Source organism: Xenopus tropicalis, chromosome 4 (assembly GCF_000004195.4).
Source record: "Xenopus tropicalis strain Nigerian chromosome 4, UCB_Xtro_10.0, whole genome shotgun sequence".
NCBI lineage: Eukaryota > Metazoa > Chordata > Amphibia > Anura > Pipidae > Xenopus > Xenopus tropicalis.
In genome coordinates this window covers 104,708,399-104,726,220 of record NC_030680.2, presented here as the reverse complement: position 1 = coordinate 104,726,220, position 17,822 = coordinate 104,708,399, and the positions used below count along the sequence as shown (strand labels likewise).

General features: G+C 39.6%; 1 protein-coding gene and 1 long non-coding RNA gene across 5 annotated transcripts in view; one reads left to right on the top strand and one right to left on the bottom strand.

Annotated features, from left to right (window-relative positions):
* The window catches only part of tgfbr3 (transforming growth factor beta receptor III), a 119,398-nt gene extending 115,422 nt beyond the window's left edge, over positions 1 to 3,976 (bottom strand). The window contains exons 1-2 of one of the 4 annotated variants that reach the window (XM_018093619.2): positions 3,677 to 3,976; positions 3,055 to 3,194 (exon numbers count right to left, since the gene is read on the bottom strand). In XM_018093619.2, the coding sequence (XP_017949108.1) occupies positions 3,055 to 3,112 (58 nt within the window). In that variant the 5' untranslated portion in view covers positions 3,113 to 3,194; positions 3,677 to 3,976. Of the gene's footprint in view, positions 1 to 3,054; positions 3,195 to 3,549; positions 3,635 to 3,676 lie in introns of those variants that run through there. The other 3 variants (XM_004913724.4, XM_004913725.4, XM_012962442.3) reach the window with 3 other exon arrangements.
* Positions 3,977 to 5,136: 1,160 nt separating this feature from the next.
* LOC116410433 lies at positions 5,137 to 17,297 on the top strand. Its single transcript, XR_004222405.1, has 3 exons — positions 5,137 to 7,491; positions 8,944 to 9,016; positions 17,173 to 17,297. It is a non-coding gene; the product is annotated as an uncharacterized LOC116410433 (long non-coding RNA).
* Positions 17,298 to 17,822: the final 525 nt, after the last annotated feature.

Sequence of the window (17,822 nt, the reverse complement as noted above, 5' to 3'; positions counted from 1 at the left end):
AACAGATAGTACCAAAAGGTGGATGCGGATCTGATAAGCCAGCATTTTGTCTCCACAATCATTTTTTGCAAGTAAGTAGCTTCAGTGACACCCAACTGAAAAAGCTGGCCAAGGGTTTACTAGTAGTGCTGCTAGGTAGTGCTGCTACTTAGCTTAAACAGCACCCTACCGCCTATGGTCACAGTGAGAGCAGACTCCCAGATATTGGTGGTGGCAGAAAGCCTACTACTAATTCTGCAGGTAGATTCCCAGGCTCAGCAGCAGGCCAGACTCTGCTGGGACCACTGCTTTAAAAAGCTCCCCAGGCCAGTGCAATTTTATCAAAAAAAAAAAAAAAGGAGCACTGGCTTGAAAAAACAATTGGGGGTGGATATCATTTAGGCTTCTTCCACACAGCAATTTTTCCTGCACTAGATTTGTCATGCATTGCACCAAAGGGGGACACAGGAGTTAAGACAGCCTCTTCTTTTCAAGAGTCTGTACTCACTCTGTAGCCAAGGTGCATCAAGTTGTGTTCCACCTGCGTTCTGCTCTTCCCTGCGAGTAATTCATTTAATAAAACAGGCTGCATTTCGTTAAGCTATAAGAGCCATATTTGCAATTTTGGCCATGCTACAGCATACATCTAAATTAAATGCTAATTAGACATGCAGGATGTGAACTGAATATCTGCCCATTAATATGGCTCTTACACATGGGCCTAAGTTACCCTGTGGAGTACACCTGAGTTGCCCTGTGGAGTATATTTCATGCGTTCCACCACAGGGAAAAAGCGCCTGTAGGTGAGTAAGAACCAAGGGCTCGTACAGACGGGTATTTCTTAAGAGTGTACAGACCACTTGTATTTCCCTGCAGCAAAGTTCTCCTGTGCTCCCCATTCTTTCAAGGGCTGAACTAACACAAGCTATGTGTCAGTACAGTTCCATAAGAAAGAATGGGATGCATTTCTTCCTGCACTCTACTGCACTGGAACGCAAGAAGAAATGCCCATCTGTTCAGACCTTAACACAATAGACAAAGAGGAGAAGAGCATCAAAAAACGAACGAAGGTAAGAACACCCTAGTGTAAAAGGGTGAGTTGGCAACCCTACCTGTATAATATCACAAAACAGTAAAACAAAGGACATGTGCTGCCCATAATAAACCTAGAAGACATTATTAGCATTATTTAATGCTACCATTCACTCTGAAGTACAAATGTCCCAGGCAAGCAATAAGTGCTGCAGACACAGACAGCATGGACTTAATCCCAAGACATTGCTCAGTCAGAATCCTGCAGATAACCTACTTAACAAGCAACAAAAATTCTGATGAAATCCATACAGGCCAATACAAGGCAGAAGTGAAGATAGTAGTAGTTGGAAACAGCTGTGGATGCCCATAATGAACACAGGAACAGCAGAGTTGGTAAGAGTTGTGTATTACATTAAACAGATGCTCATAGCACCTAGAATGCCCACTCTTATTTGAAACAGGTGAGGCAAGAGGTAATTTCAATCATTCTGGCTTTATGAGCTTGTAAATTAACAAAAGGAAACCGCAAAAGAGTAATATGGAGTTCTGTGTTTAGTTTTATTGTATCCCATTATTAAGCAATAATGCAGGCAACTAGCACTAGATATCAACACACAGCTTGAACAGTGAAACCACCAGAGGAAATACAAATTAAAATTCTGACTTAAACAACAATACATATACACATAGTGGAACTAGGACAAAGACAAAGCCAGGATTTTATTACTCATTATTACATTTATATTGGAAACTCTTGGTAGGATAAAAAAAAAGATGATTTCAAGACCAAAAAAAGTTGAATTCAGGACAATATATTTTTGTCCCATATTTTTTTCTTAGAGTACAGGTATAGGACCCATTATCCAGAATGCTTAGGACCAAGGGTATTCCGGATAAGGGGTCTTTCCGTAATCTGGATTTTCATACCTTAAGTCTACTAAAAAATCAATGAAACATTCATTAAACCCAATAGGATTGTTATATCTCAGTTGGGATCAAGTACAAGGTACTGTTTTATTACAGAGAAAAAGGAAATCAGTTTTAAAAATCTAAATTATTTGATTAAAATGGAGTCAATGGGAGATGGGCTTTGCGGATAACAGATCACATGCCTGTACATGTGTGCTATCCTAAAATTTACCTGTTTTCCACAGGGATTTCTCCTAAAGACGCACACACCACTATATCATATGGCAATGTTGTATCAAAATTTCCAGAACTCTAGAAAAACCTTGATTCAAAATATTGCCAAAAGTAGTTGCAAAGTGATACAAGAAATATTATAAGTACAATGGTGGTCTAGGGGAATTCTCAATATATAATGAGAATATTTTGTACAGGTATGGAACCTATTATCCGGATATCCATTATCCAGAAGGTTCCAAATAACTGAAAGGCCATCTCTTACAGACTCTATTAAATAATTCACATCTTTAAAAATGATTTGCTTTTTCTCTGTAATAATATAACATTACCTTGTACTTGATCCCAACTAAGATATAATTACTCCCCATTGGGTTTATTAGTCTTAATGCATAGAAATCTGAATCACAGAAAGCCCCCATATCTGGAAAGCCTCAGGTCCAGGGCATTCTGGATAACAGGTCCTATACCTGTATGTAATATTAAATTTAACTGATATCAACATGGGCCTGTTATGCCTGCATTTTTGAGTGCACAGCAATGCATATAAACTGGCATGACTAAACATAGAAGGCAATGATAAGAATGGAACAAAAACAGAAAGAAAGCAAATCAGGGAAGCAACTATAATCAATGCAGGAAGAACCATTTAATTAAGGACATTAAAATCTGAAAGCAAAATGATACCATTAAGATACTGAACCCAGCAACAAGTTGGGACTAGTCAAATAGTGCAGCCTCAAATCCACTAGGTTTTGGCACCTCCAATCATCATTGTGATAAGGCGACTTCTAGAGATGGTTTATTGTTACACAACATAGGGAGATTGGCAGAACCGCAGAGATCTCCCTTTAGTTACTGCTACAGTGTAAAAGACTGTGCCAATGTATCACTTACCTGAGGATGCCAAGTGCAAGATGAGGAGGAAGCACGCCAGGGCACAAAGTGATGCCATGCTCCTTATGAGACAGAGTGCAGAGTACAAGTCAGTATCCAGCTGCTGAAAGCCTCTTATCTGCACCAAGCCCTTGTCCTGCCTGGGAAGGAAAGAGAAGAAACTTCAGCCCATGGCTTCGGAAAACATCCTGCTGACACTTCCCACCCCCAAGCCCGGAGGAACTGTACAAGAACAGCAGCAGCACAGATTGGGAGCACTATAGGAAATCGCTGCGACTGCTCAAACCGGCCACTCACTTAGCAGAACTAGCCCTGCGCACACAGTCGCACCGCTATACACTCAAGTCGCGCCGCTCTACACAGAAGTCGCACCGCTATACACACTCGCAGCGCTATATTGGAGTCGCAGAGCGCTAAACACAAGTCGTAGCGCAATACATAAGTCGCAGAGCGCTATACACAAGTCGCAGAGCGCTATAGATACACAAGTCGTACCGCTATACACAAGCCACAGAGCGCTATACACACTCGCACCGCTTGTGCGCACACAAACACGTCAGCCAGATGCAAACCCTCTGCCAGATGTTCGCAGCCTCTCACATGCTCCTGGGACGTAACTTACTCCCGCACTGCTATTCCGGCAGCACCAAATGGGCATCTGCCACTTCCACACTCACCCGTCAGTGAGACGCAAACAAGCCGGTGTCCGCTGTCAGTTCCCACTGGGCTCCGCTTCCATGCATCTCCCCCTGTAGGACACTGCGGGCTCGTAAAGAGGGTAAAGGAGGCGGCAGCTTCACTGCTCCGGAGGCGCGGCCTCAGCTCCCTTGGCTTTTGTTTCTTCCGTTCGAATCCTGCAGTTCCCTGATGTACGAACTCAGCGCAAACTGCGCCATCTACAGGCAGCTCTGCTCTTGTTTTCACAGCTGTCAAAGTTCAGGAGAAAAAAAAGTTTTTTTCCCAGAGCTCAGTGCACACAGAGTCGTGCCATGCTACAGCCGGAGCCAGTGGCACAGGGAAACGTTACACACACAATCATATTAATGGGAAGCTCACCAGCACTGCCAGGCCTTTCCAACTATATTCTGCCCGGTGCACAGTGTTCCCTGAGGGAATAAGTGGAATACATATAAACACAGGCACAGCTTGCCCCGAAATGTTACACGGCTTACACTTAAAGTGATACTGACACCAAAAAACTACTCTTCAAAATATAAATGTACATTGAACGTTTCCTATAGGTCATGTTGATCGTTTTTTGCTGATAGGTTTGCTTTTGTAATTATTGTTACTTTTCTTAACCTGACTGTTTTGCCAACCTGACTGTCCCTTCTCAGCCAGTCAGTTATAGCTTCTAATGCTAACAGACTCCTGCTGCATAAATATGGCAGCCAACTCATATTGGAGCATGGGGGATCAGATAGATAATGTAAAAGCATTGGGCAAATACTTTTAAGGCAAAATTATAAAAACAGCATGCAAAGACAATGTTTTAATAGATGTAAAAAATTGTTTAATTTCTGGTTTAATAACGGCGCAGGGTTTGCCCTACTTATAATCGCCTTGCTGTGCTAGTGTTTATATGTATTCCACACACAAAATCCTGCCATGCTGCAGCTAGAGTCAGCGGCACAGAGCACTGATGCACAAAGATTAGTGCCATGCTGAGGAATTCTGTGATGACTTTTATAGTGTACTTTTTATTTATAAAATACATGTTTACATTGCAAAAAAATCACTATAACATTTACATTTTTATTCTTGAACTAACAAATGTATTTTTTTTAGCTGTAATATCGGTGTGTAGGCAGCCATCTCAGTGCATTGTGACTGAGTCTGAGCTTTCAGAAGGAGCCAGCACTACACATTAGAACTGCTTTCAGATAAGTTATTGTTTTCCAAATCAATGTACTGTCAATACTACCTAAGTCACATAATACAGGGTTGTCCTGCTTGGGTGCTATTCTCATGTCTAAAGGTGGCCATACACATAGCAATACAATCTTTCCTCCGACCATTGGTCGCAGGGAAGATCGTTCGTTTGCCCATTGACGTTCAGGGCTGAATCATCCGATATGGAGGTAGAAACAAAAGGGATTCTACTTCCACCTGCCAATTCAGCCCTAAACGTAGAAAATCTTTTAACCTAACCTAATCTGCAGCCTTTGCAAAATCGGTTGCCTTGTCGATCCGCCATTCCAAATTAGATTTCATATGATAATATCATTGCATGTATTGCATATTTAGTAATGCAAATGATTTCAGAATTCACTTGATCTCTACAATGCTGAAATCTTCTCCACCCTTCAGGAAACCTGCTTTTTGGAAGGGTAAGGGAGTCTGGGGTTTCAGAAGTCATTGCCTCTCATTGTATTTTATGTATTTGAGGCTGAAGTTCCCACTACTTCTCACCGTATTTAATATAATTGCGGTGCCACTGCCCTCTTTCTCTCGCTGCCACGACTTCTGCCCTTCACTGTATAATGTTTTTATGAACTAAAGTTATTGTTCAAAGAATTCAGTGTACCATTATTTACAAGTGCATACTGTGTTTATGTATCTATATCTTCTTTACCTTACAAGCTAATTGAGGCTAATGGCACATGGGGAAGTTTTCCACAGTGTATTTTAGCTGGCAGAGAAATAACTGAACCCTAAGTTATCGGTGGCAGTATTGGAGTTTGACTAGACAAAAGCATTGATCAGGAGGTAATTCACTGCTCTATGCTTTTTATGGAAACAAACTGTTTAGTAACATTAGTATCTTGTTACTAGAGTTCCACTTTCTTCCCTATTGGCTGCATTTTCTAGATTAACCCTTCATTCAGTCAGTGCTTACTTTTATTTTTTACTCTAAAACTTGCCATACACAAAAATACCAAAGTAACAAAAGGAACAAACCCCAAAATGAAGCTTAACATTACAATTAAAAAGAGCGTCTGGGGCAGGAACCTTAAATCACAAGATGAGTACAGTAAATCTATAAGTCCGATAAATCTATAAGTCTATAACCAGAAAATTAACTCAAAAACTTAAGCACAAGTATGGGACCTGTTATCTGGGAGGTTTCAGACCTGGGGTTTTCCATAATTTAGATCCCCATACCTTAAAACATTCCGTATACACAATAACTCCAATACAATTCTTACATAAAAGTAGTTACCATCAAGTACATGAAATGGTTTTATAATTACAGAGCAAATAAAAGTTCAGCAGCCAGGATAAGGATAATGGCACACTGGATGTTTTCATTTACTGCAATAAATCTTTGCTACCAAGGGCTGCATATCATCCCTTGTCTCCTTCCCACCATCTAATAAAACACAAGTTTCTGGTGGGGAAAAATATACCATGTTTCATTTTTCCCAACGTTTCCTCACAGTAGCCATTATCCTAATTGCCAGGAAGACGTTATAATACTAAATAACCAACTGCAAAACTTCACTCGGAATCCCCCCTGCAGGCTACATTTGCCTCTGGCCAGTGCCTTGGCATACATCAGTGGTTCTGGAACCCACCTACCACACACACATTCCCTTGGAGTACATTATTGCTAATCAGTAGCACTTCTGACTAAACTATCTGTAACTAACTGCAGTAAAAAAGTTACACTGCATATACACCCTGCAGCTCATACATACACTAAGCAGTCCCCTGCTGTCCACTGTGTAACCACCCCTGCTGTCCACTATTGCCACTATTTACCCACCTGCCATCCACTAGTGAAAACTGGTCAGCCCCCACCGTATATTGCCAGTAAGCAGACCCCCTTTAGTAAATTATTGCCACTGTAAGAACGACTAAGTTCCAAGGCTGCAAACTACAAAAGGTTTCTCTGCACACCACATCATTAATACAGACACTTAAATTGTGCTTAATTGATTAAATAAAGCATATAGTTACAACAGTTGTTGTTTTCTGTAAGTTCTAAGGGATTCCCACAAAATATTGCAGGTGATGCTGATCGCTGCCCAAAATCATTTGAAGAACTACACATTTTAAGTAGGTTTTAGGCACATGAGACATCTTGTGTTTTCTCTGCTGGCCTTAAAACCCCAGAGGAGAAAATGCATTAGCCTTAGAGGTTTAAAAGTGCTATGGAAAAGTAGGGAAAAGTTGAATCCTTTTGGATTGTAGGGTTTTTTTTTGGTGGGACTCTTTATGTTACTGGAATTGTACAATACTCTGGAATCTGATGGTGTTTTATAAATATGTGATATTAATAAGAATAACTCTTTAAACACATTCCTCATCTCTTTCAGTTTCAGGTGTTCTGGTGTATGCTGCCTCTTACCTACCAATGGATTACATGAAACTACTGGCTTATAGGTTGCTGCTAGTCATTTGATTGGGGATGGTTCAGAAGATATTACTATAAATACTGGATTTCTATTAGCCAAACTGTGCACTGCTCTCAGCAAGAACCAACTTAGACTGGTAAATGATGTCAGCAGAGAAATGTAAAAGGCAGATGCAACACAGCATATGGTGGGAAAAATGTGCACACTTAGCATTCGGCAGCATATATTGGCACAATAATCTCATTAATCTTTGGCTGCACAACTTTCACAGGGCCCAGTTTACTCTCAGTTTGAGATTTTTTTCTTTTTTTTATCTTTTGCAACCAAGCATAAGTAAACAGGCTTGGTGCATTTATTGTACATGGTCTCAGCAGATATTCCACAGTTGCCTATGTGGTCAATGAACTTTTACTATATTCAGTTTGTATAGTACTGACAGCAAAAAAACAAGTCTCATCATATTGATCTAGTTTATTGTGTATTAATGCGGAGAACTTTTGCAATAAGGATACCCACCAGATTTTCCTTTTTATGTGTATGAGCTTAGGGAGGCCCACTTTCCATTTGTGGGCAATAGCAAACGTGAAAGCTAAGCATATCTGGGAGCAGCATTTAATGGGAAACTCCACCCAAACACAACTTAAGCTTGAAAAGTAAACAATTTCAAGCAACTTTGCAATACAAATCAATTTACAAAATGCAGTCTTTTCATGATAATATGGTTTGGAACAGGTATCTAAGCCTGGCCCCCTGTTTTCCTGCTGATCTGGCTGACGATTAAAAAAAAGTAACAGGTAACAGTAATCGCCTGTTCTCAGCCTGCCTTTAGCCTGCAACCTCCAAATCACACATTGTAATGTCATTAAGCAACATCACAGTGCAATGCATTGTGGGTTATGTAGTTCCTGCATGCTGTCTTTAAAGGAGAACAATACCCCTGGGTGCTAAAAGCCCCCTTAACTATCACTGCCTTAACCCCCCTTATCGCATAGTTTCTACCTTTTAAAACTGTCCCTATCGCTAACCCCAAGCTAAAAGAGCAGAGTAGCGCAGCAGCATACCTGGCCAACATCTTCTTAGCAAATGCAGACACTTCAGGTCTCACCGCCGACAGGGACTTGCGTAAGCGCAGTTCAAGCAGATTTCCTGCTACCCCCAACTGTGCATACGCAAGCAGGTTTGTATCGGCGGAGAGACCAAAAGTGTGTTCAGTTGCTAAGAATATGTCGGCCAGGTACGCAGCTGTGTTGCTCTGCTCTTTTAGCTTTGGGTTAGCGATAGGGACAGTGTTTAAACTTAGAAACTATGCGATAAGGGGGAGGTGAGGGGGTCAAGACAGTGATAGTTAAGGGGATTTTTAATGCCTGGGGGTATAGTTCTCTTTTAACATCACCTTTAGTCCCTTCCTCCCTGCCGGGGTTTCAAATAATGCAGAAAGGGAAGAACTGTTTTGCAGTGTTTTCATTATATAAAAATGGTATTTGTTCATACTTTTTAAAGGAACAGATTACAGTGATAGGTATATTAGGTGTTTGTGTGTTGTGTGGGGCTATTTGAAAAAAAATTTAAATTCCTTTTTTTTTTTTAGGGCCTCCAGTTTAAAAGTAAGCAATGCCAGCCATGGCAGCCTGAACCTTTCTCTGTAGCAATGACCTCATAAGGTAATTTCTACATTCTAAAATATTTTAAGTTCTGGATTATTTTTAAGAGGGCTTTTCAGTCCATAAACAGTATTAAGAGTGATGGTCCACATAATTGGGCACTCCTTTAGCATCCTGTCCTGTAAGCTTTAGAAACAGAGAGATGATGCAAAGGCGATTGTTTGCTAAACTACTGAAAAAGAACGATAAACCCTTACTAAGACAGACAGCAACATTTCACCTGAAATAAAAAGTTAAATAGTTTATGCTACCTGTATTTAGTATACAGTATGCTATGATTGTGCCAAGTCTGTAAAAACACCTTTCTTTGCCTGGTTGTAATCAGTATTAAGAAACCAGTTGGAGAGCCACATTGCTGCTTAATATGCATTGAATTAAAATCAGATATTTTTTTATTTGTAAACTGTTTTTTGCACATTCTGAAGGTGCCTGTTGTTATATGTATTTATTAAGATTTAAAAGTTGTAAAAAAATTCCCCAAGTGGTGTTTTAATAGTTTATACAAATGACAGAGCTGGAGGGTGGTGATGTTGGGTTTTGTCTCTTTATCATTTAATCCCTTCATATGAACCTCTTTGTTCATTTTGTGAATGACCCTGTGTTACTGGTGCTCTTTAAAATAGTTTAAAATTGTATAACTTATCTGAATTTATCTGACCATTGACTTGTAAAAATATACTGCTATATACTGTACCCACAGTAAGTTTTCATTAAAGACTGAAACTCAAGGCTCATTAAATGGGTGTTAACTGTTCATAGAGGATATCTGATTTTTTTTTTTTTTTTAGCACCAGCGAAGACAGTACATTGTCACCCTTTTCTATTTGCCACCCAGCAAGTTGAATTCAGAGTATGTGTGTGACATAATTTCTGCAGGACCCGGAGAATTCACAACCTTTAGCCAAAGCAGCAGGGGTCATGCATTTGCTTCTCTTTCCCTTTCTAGGAGTTTGGGTGTAACTATAATTACATTTCAACTGGACACCTTCTTGTCCTACTTGACAAATATGTCACATCACACTGAATGCCTTTTCATCCCTCTGAAAGTTTTTCTATGGTCATCAAAGAAAGGAGGCAACATAGAAATATGATAGATGGTAACAAATTCCTCTGTTTCAAGGTGATGGAAGGTTTATCTCTAGGTACATTCTGCAAAGTCGGAAGCAAACTGACTGCTGAATCAAAATTCTTTAAAGCTTTTGTTATATTTGTACAAAAGGCTTAATATAATTTGTCTGATTTAACAATCAGGCTAAAGAAAAGAATTGTAGGATTATGGCATTTAAGATGGCCAGGAAGAAGGTAAAACATGTTACTTGATATATACTGTATATCAACAAGGGCAGAACAAACTGAATTGCACAGAACAACGTGAAGGGAACATATTTCTCTCTGTGCCAGATAACCTGTTTGAAAGCAATTATAAAGAAAAGCAGTTGCTTGGTTATATACAACAATATTAGATATATTAATGATTTATTTAATTTAGAATGGTGTAACTGATGGGTCTCAATCAATATCCTTATCAATTTAAAGTAACATGTTTTACCTTTTCTCAAAGGTATATAGGGCTAAACTATACAGGTGATTTTTATCAGATTTATGTGACCCACAAAATATTGTCATGCCACAGCTCAAGGTTTTGTGGGATCCTACAAAATCTGATCCCCCGCTGTAAGGGCTAAACTACATAGGAGATTTTGATCAGATTTTTTTAGTTCAATCCCATTATATTTTGACTTGTGAGACCACATCAACTTGCAGGATGCGATCTGTCAATCCTACAAAATCTCCCATGAGTAGGGGCTTATAGGCTGCTCTTATTTGAAAACAATTGATAATGAAATTGCAACTAACCTATTGTAGAACACAAGCTACTATGTTAAACTGTAAGGGACTTACAGATCAAATTTGTACAAACTATTGCTCAGTACAATCTGCAACCAGGAAAATGTAAGGTTAAAAGAATGATTGTATAGTTTTAATAAGCAATTCATTTTATATAAATGTTTTAATACATATTGGTATTACAGTAAAAACCACAATCTAGATATGTGCTACATTACTAACATCCATCTCGCTAAAACTGGACTCAAAGGAACAGTTCAGTATAAAAATGAAACTGGGTAAAACAGAGAGACTGCGCAAATCAAAACTTGTTTTCAATATAGTAAGTTAGGCAAAAATGTAATCTATAAAGGCTACAGTGAGCAAATGTCTAACATAATGGCCAGAACACTACTTCCTGCTTTACAGCTCTTGAAACTGTTAGCAGTCAGTAACCAATCAATTACTTGAGGGGGGGGGGGCATAAGGAGGGTAACTGTTCAGTTAGTTTGCATTTCAATCTGACCTGCCTGCTCACAAACTAACTGTACAGTTATATCCCATGTGCCCCCCCCCTAAAGTCACTGACTAACTAAGAGGTTAGTCAGCTAAAAGCAGAAAGTAGAGTTCTGGCTATTTTGTTGAACATCTGCCCACTCCAGCCTTTATATATTACATTTTTGCCTAACGAACTATATTGCAAATATTTCTTATTTTGTGCAGTCTATCCATTTTACCCAGTTTCATTTCTACACTAAACTGTTCTTTTACGTTCTTAAATTTGTACTTTACGAACAGATACTGTGTGTAACTGTCTCTAGGCTGCAATGGTATCTTCCAACCTTTGCCTAGGCTGAGATATGTAACTGTCCCTGCACTTTAATGGTATCTTCCAGCCTTTGCCCAGGCAGAGATATGTAACTGTCTCTAGGCTGCAATAGTATCTTCCAGCCTTTGCCTAGGCTGAGATATGTAACTGTCCCTGCGCTGCAATGGTATCTTCCAGCCTTTGCCCAGGCTGAGATATGTAACTGTCTCTAGGCGGAAATGGTATCTTCCAGCCTTTGCCTAGGCTGAGATATGTAACTGTCCCTGCGCTGCAATGGTATCTTCCAGCCTTTGCCCAGGCTGAGATATGTAACTGTCTCTAGGCTGCAATGGTATCTTCCAGCCTTTGCCCAGGCTTAGATATGTAACTGTCTCTAGGCTGCAATGGTATCTTCCAGCCTCTGTCTAGGCTGAGGTATATAACTGTCCCTGCGCTGCAATGGTATCTTCCAGCCTTTGCCCAGGCTGAGATATGTAACTGTCTCTAGGTTTGCAATGGTATCTTCCAGCCTTTGCCCAGGCTGAGATATGTAACTGTCCCTGCACTGCAATGGTATCTTCCAGCCTTCCCCCAGGCTGAGATATGTAACTGTCCCTGCGCTGCAATGGTATCTTCCAGCCTTTACCCAGGCTGAGATATATAACTGTCCCTGCGCTGCAATGGTATCTTCCAGCCTTTGGCCAGGCTGAGATATGTAACTGTCTCTAGGCTGCAATGGCATCTTCCAGCCTTTGCCCAGTCTGAGATATGTAACTGTCCCTGCGCTGCGCAATGGTATCTTCCAGCCTTTGCCCAGGCTGAGACATGTAACTGTCTCTTTCTTTCTGAAGTTCTTTCTTTTGTCCCAAAACTTTAGAGATTTTTGAAAGTAACAATTCAATAAAGTCTGGATTTTTGCAACAAAAATTCAAAAAAGTTGAGTTTTTAACAACTTTTTTCCTTGCAACTTCTCCAAGTAAATATCACACATTGAAGAAAACGAATTTAGTTGAATTTGTGAATAAAAAAAACCTGAGAAATTATGGAGTTTTAGTAAATCTGCCCTTATGTGTGTGTTAAGAGGGGTTAAAGGCGTGTTGGTTTAGTGGCTCAAGTATAATTGTGGAACACCCTTATTGACAGTACACACTATATTATATTTAAGTAGTAGCGAACCATATTTATGAGACAGTTTGAGGTGTAATAGATATTGTGTATCCATTTGAATAAAAAAAGGGTTAGTTGCTAAAGAATTGACTGATGCAAAGGTAACTGCCATTCCCAGAAATGCCACCAAGGAATTTGTTTAAACCTCAAACAAAACAATGTACAAGTAACAATTACTTCAATAAAATGCAAACAAATACACATGGGGACATTAGATAAAAAAACAAGACACAAAAATACACAAGTAACATCACAGTAAACCACTGTGCAAAAAAATATCATATCATATCATGTTATACAACAGTTTAGTACCCAGGTAGAAAGGTAAAAGTTGTGCTGTAGGGAAGATAAGTTATGAAAAGAATCTGTGTAAATATCAGATAATGACACAATCACCCTCCCCCGCTTAACACGACAACAGACAAAATACATGGACAACCAAATCACACAGCTAGAAATTGCAGAGGCCATTATGTCTATGCCAGCAGGGAAATCCCCCAGTCCTGATGGATTTGGCATCGAATGGTACAGGCTCCATATTCGCCAGCTGGTTCCCAAACTACTAGAAACATTTATGTATGCACACGAAAACTTTCTACTCCCGCCCTCCTTCTCCGAAGCAACCATTATTGTCTTACCCAAACCAGGCAAAGAACCCACCCTATGTGCCTCATATAGGCCCATATCGCTTTTAAATACTGAAATTAAGATCCTAGCCAAAATCCTTGCAAGAAGACTAACAAAGGTAATCACTACACTGGTTCACCCAGACCAGTCTGGTTTTATGCCTTCCAAGTCTATGGCCATTAACATTCGCCGCCTCTACTTTAACTTGCAAATAAACCATGAAAATGGAGGATCCGGCTTGGTAGTGTCCCTCGACACTGCTAAGGCGTTTGACTCCATCGAATGGCCCTACTTATGGGAAATTTTAACCAGACTAGGATTTGGCCCTAGTTTCGTAAAATGGATCCGCCTGTTATACAGCAAACCCATGGCAAGAATAAAAGTGAACGAAGTACTATCCTCCTTGTTCAGGCTAACCAGAGGAACTAGGCAGGGATGTCCCCTTTCCCCCTTGCTATTCTCTCTAGCCATAGAACCAATGGCTATATTAATTAGACAGAACCCAGAGATACAAGGGCTTAAATACAGAGGCATTGAAGAAAAGATCTCTTTATATGCTGACGACACCCTGTTATACCTAGCCGACCCAATAAAATCCCTAGAAACAACCCTTAATACCATCTCTCTATTTGGAAAGTTCTCAGGCTTACAGATAAACTGGGATAAATCCCAAATCCTTCCACTTACAGCCCGAGCATCTCAATCTATAAACCCTGCAATTAATCTCAAGACAGTGGACACCTTCAAGTACTTGGGAATCAATATACACAAAGACCCCACAAACTTCATCTCCTTAAACCTACAACCTCTCATACAACAAATGAAAAACACGCTATCACGCTGGTCCGCACTTCCCCTTACACAAATCGGCAGAGTTAATATATGCAAGATGATATATCTCCCCAAACTACTCTATGTCTTTACCAACTCGCCTTGCTACATCCCCAAAACCACACTACGAACAATAGACCGTATACAAGCTGACTTCGTCTGGGCCAAGAAAGCTCCAACAGTAGCTAGGACTACTCTCCATGCATCAACCTCACAATTAGGATTAGCAATGCCCAACTTAGAATTCTACTATCTTGCAGCACAGGCAGTACACGCTGCAAACTGGAAAACATTTGACACTGAAAACCCGGCTTCTCTACTAGAAGCACTGTATTTTGGCTCCATTGAATCCTTACACCATGCTCTATATAGACCAAGCAAATGTCTACCCCCCCTAATACCTCTTTTAAATGCCACCAAAAAAACCTGGGACATGTTTTATAAAACCTCCAATGTAAAAAACTCAGTCTCACCTGACACACCTCTGTGGCACAATACCCTTCTTAAAAACTTTGCAACTTTTGGGAAAGGCGCTACATGGGCAAGAGCAGGGGTCAAACAACTCCACCACCTACTACACTCAGGATCCCTAAAAACCTGTGAGCAATTCCAGGAACTTCCTGCCCTGGCGAACCTGTCGGTGCTCAGTTACATACAAATACGACACCTCTTCCTTACACAATTTCAGCAAGATACCCACCCTATACAATACACGACAGTAGAAAACATAATCTCTGCTCCAGAGAAGCTTAAAACCCTCTCCAAAACATATGCAGCAATCACATCTCACAAATATGACCCTAGACCCAGAGTCAAACTCAAATGGGAAACAAGTGGCCTCCACCTAGACCCAGATGACTGGGAAGAGGTGATAGACAATCTCTATTCCCCATTAATAAGCACAAGAGACAAACTAATTCAATTCAAAATTATACACCAAACATACTCAACACCTAAGAAACTACACCAGATGGGACGCTTGGAACACTCCCGATGCCTTCGCTGCAATGAACCTGATGCTGATTATATGCACTTGCTTTGGAATTGCCCAGACATCCAAAGATTCTGGCAACAAGTCATGCGCTTCCTAGCAGACGAACTTTCCTTACCTCAAGTTTTAAATCCAATCACATGCTTGCTGGGCCTGGTGGACTCCCTACTACCAAAGACAGCCTCGAGATCACTTATGAGAGCTCTGCTATTCTATGCAAAAAAAACTGTGGCCTTACACTGGATGGGTCCCCTACCTCCTACTTTAAACAAATGGATAAAGCTGATTAACTCACAACTGGAACTCTACAGGTTAACATATCTAGCCAGGGGATGCCCACTAAAGTTCGAGAAGATTTGGAACCCATGGTTGGAGTCTCCAGCAACAACTGTCTAAAGCACCACAACACGCTCTCCATCCCCTACTTCCCCTCCTCTCTTCCCTCCTTCTCTCTTTCTTCCTTCTATCAATTCTTTTGTTTATAAAAAACTCAATAAAAGTTGACTATTAAAAAAAATATCAGATAATGGATAATCAAAAAGAGGACTTCACCAAAGTGCGATAATAGAAAAAAAACACTACTTGGATTACATTTTGTAAACACCCAGAGAAAAAAAGACTTTATTATATAGTTCAGCATTGTTGAGGTTCGCTTGAATAAACAAACCAAAATATAAAAAAAAAAACCCTTGCCCTCTTGGGTACAAAATTTGATTTCCTAAGACGAGTCCCATACTGCCAGCAGTAAAAAAAAATATCAATGAAACAATGCTTACACAATGAAGATAGCTTCTTGTAGCCCCAGACGCACGCTGCACCCACTGCCCGGGCAAATAAGTACAAAAATGATGAAAACAGCAGCACTCCGGTTGTTTTGAAACAATGTGAAACTTTACTTGAGTGCCAAAGGCAACGTTTCGGGCTTCAATCCAGCCCTTTATCAAGCCTCAAGGATAAAGAAACAGGGTAACTTTACCTTTATCGTGTAGAAGCAATCGCCTTTAAGTTCTAGAAAAGCCTTTTCATTCTCTGCATTAGCTCATTACTGAGATTTTTTTTTTTCTGCTTATTACATCCCTATTACAAACCACAGGGTTAGCAGTATTCATGACCTTTATCATTTCCTCCATTTTTATCTGTTGCAATAGACCTTTGTGTTTCCCTTTCTTTAATTTTTTGGTTTTACTATTACCAAGTGAAACATTTGCCTATTGCATACCTCCATCAATTTTGAAGCAGATTGACAGTTCTCTAGAATAAAAAAAATCAATTTTATTCAGGGGAATAAAATCCTGGCCCTTACTACATTACTACACATATTAAAACTCTTGGGCCCTTACTTCGCTACTAACACATATTTTGATTTGCTGGCTAGGACCAGTCCCCTACTGGGATTCCCAGCAGAGGACAAAAATATCAGTCAAGCAAGCCAAAATATTTACACACACTATATTATTTGAAGAATCTGTCTCAGTTTTGACTTTAACTCTTTAAACCTATAACTGTCATGTGGCATTATATTCAAAGTGGACAGGTACATTAAACACATATTTAGCATTACTATTAATGTGCATTGGTATGTCAGAATGACTTTGATCACTTTGACAGCCTCCACCAGCAATGCTCGTGTTAGGACAGGGGACATATTTCTGTGAGGTTCAGAAAGCTGTTAGTATCACAGTCTGTAGAAGGTGAGTTTATATTTCTTATAATTATATAATATTGATTTTGTTAAACCAAATAAACCCTCAAATTTTAGTTTATCTGTAATAAGTAGCAGATGTAGGCACTTTCGCTGTACCATCAGTATTACACATACATTTCTTTAACCTGCATGCAGTGTTGCTGTAAGTGTACAGGTTAAGGATGAGACCAGTTTTTATTTATTAAGTTTCTTTTTTTCAGGATAATTTTTGTTGAAGGCTAACGCACCAATGACTACAGGGAAAGATGGATGGCTGTAGCTTAATAGGACATTGTGTGTGAATGCTGATGTGCAAGGGACACTGTATACCTGGCTTTGAACAGAGGTAAATACTGTTTTTAGTTGGTGCATGTTGTGTACCTTTCAGCAAACATATAGGAATCCCACAAGCATATTTAACCCATTAAATAAGCCCCTGCTTGTGACAGGTGAATCAACATTTTGGGTCTTTTTTTGTCTTATTTTCATGATTTTATTCTTATTGTGGCAAGCTACTGTATTATTGTTAAACACCTTAAACTTCTGAAAAAAAACATATGTAATACCAATTAGATAACACTGTCAAACAAAATAAATGTAATATTTTTGCAACACAAAACCATAGTCTGAGGAAACAAACAGCAGTGATATTTGTTGCCATGGAAACATATCTGTTGGACTTATCTTTTTCAAGGATATCTGTTGCAATTCCATATTAAATACTTACTGGATATAATTTCATTTTAAGTAACAGAACCACCTGTTTCCTAGAATTCTGGTTGTTGAGAACAAAAGCAGGTACAGTAATGATCAGTTTTAGTGACAGATTTTATTTTTCTTTATGAAACTTCAGTGAAATAAAAAAAGATGC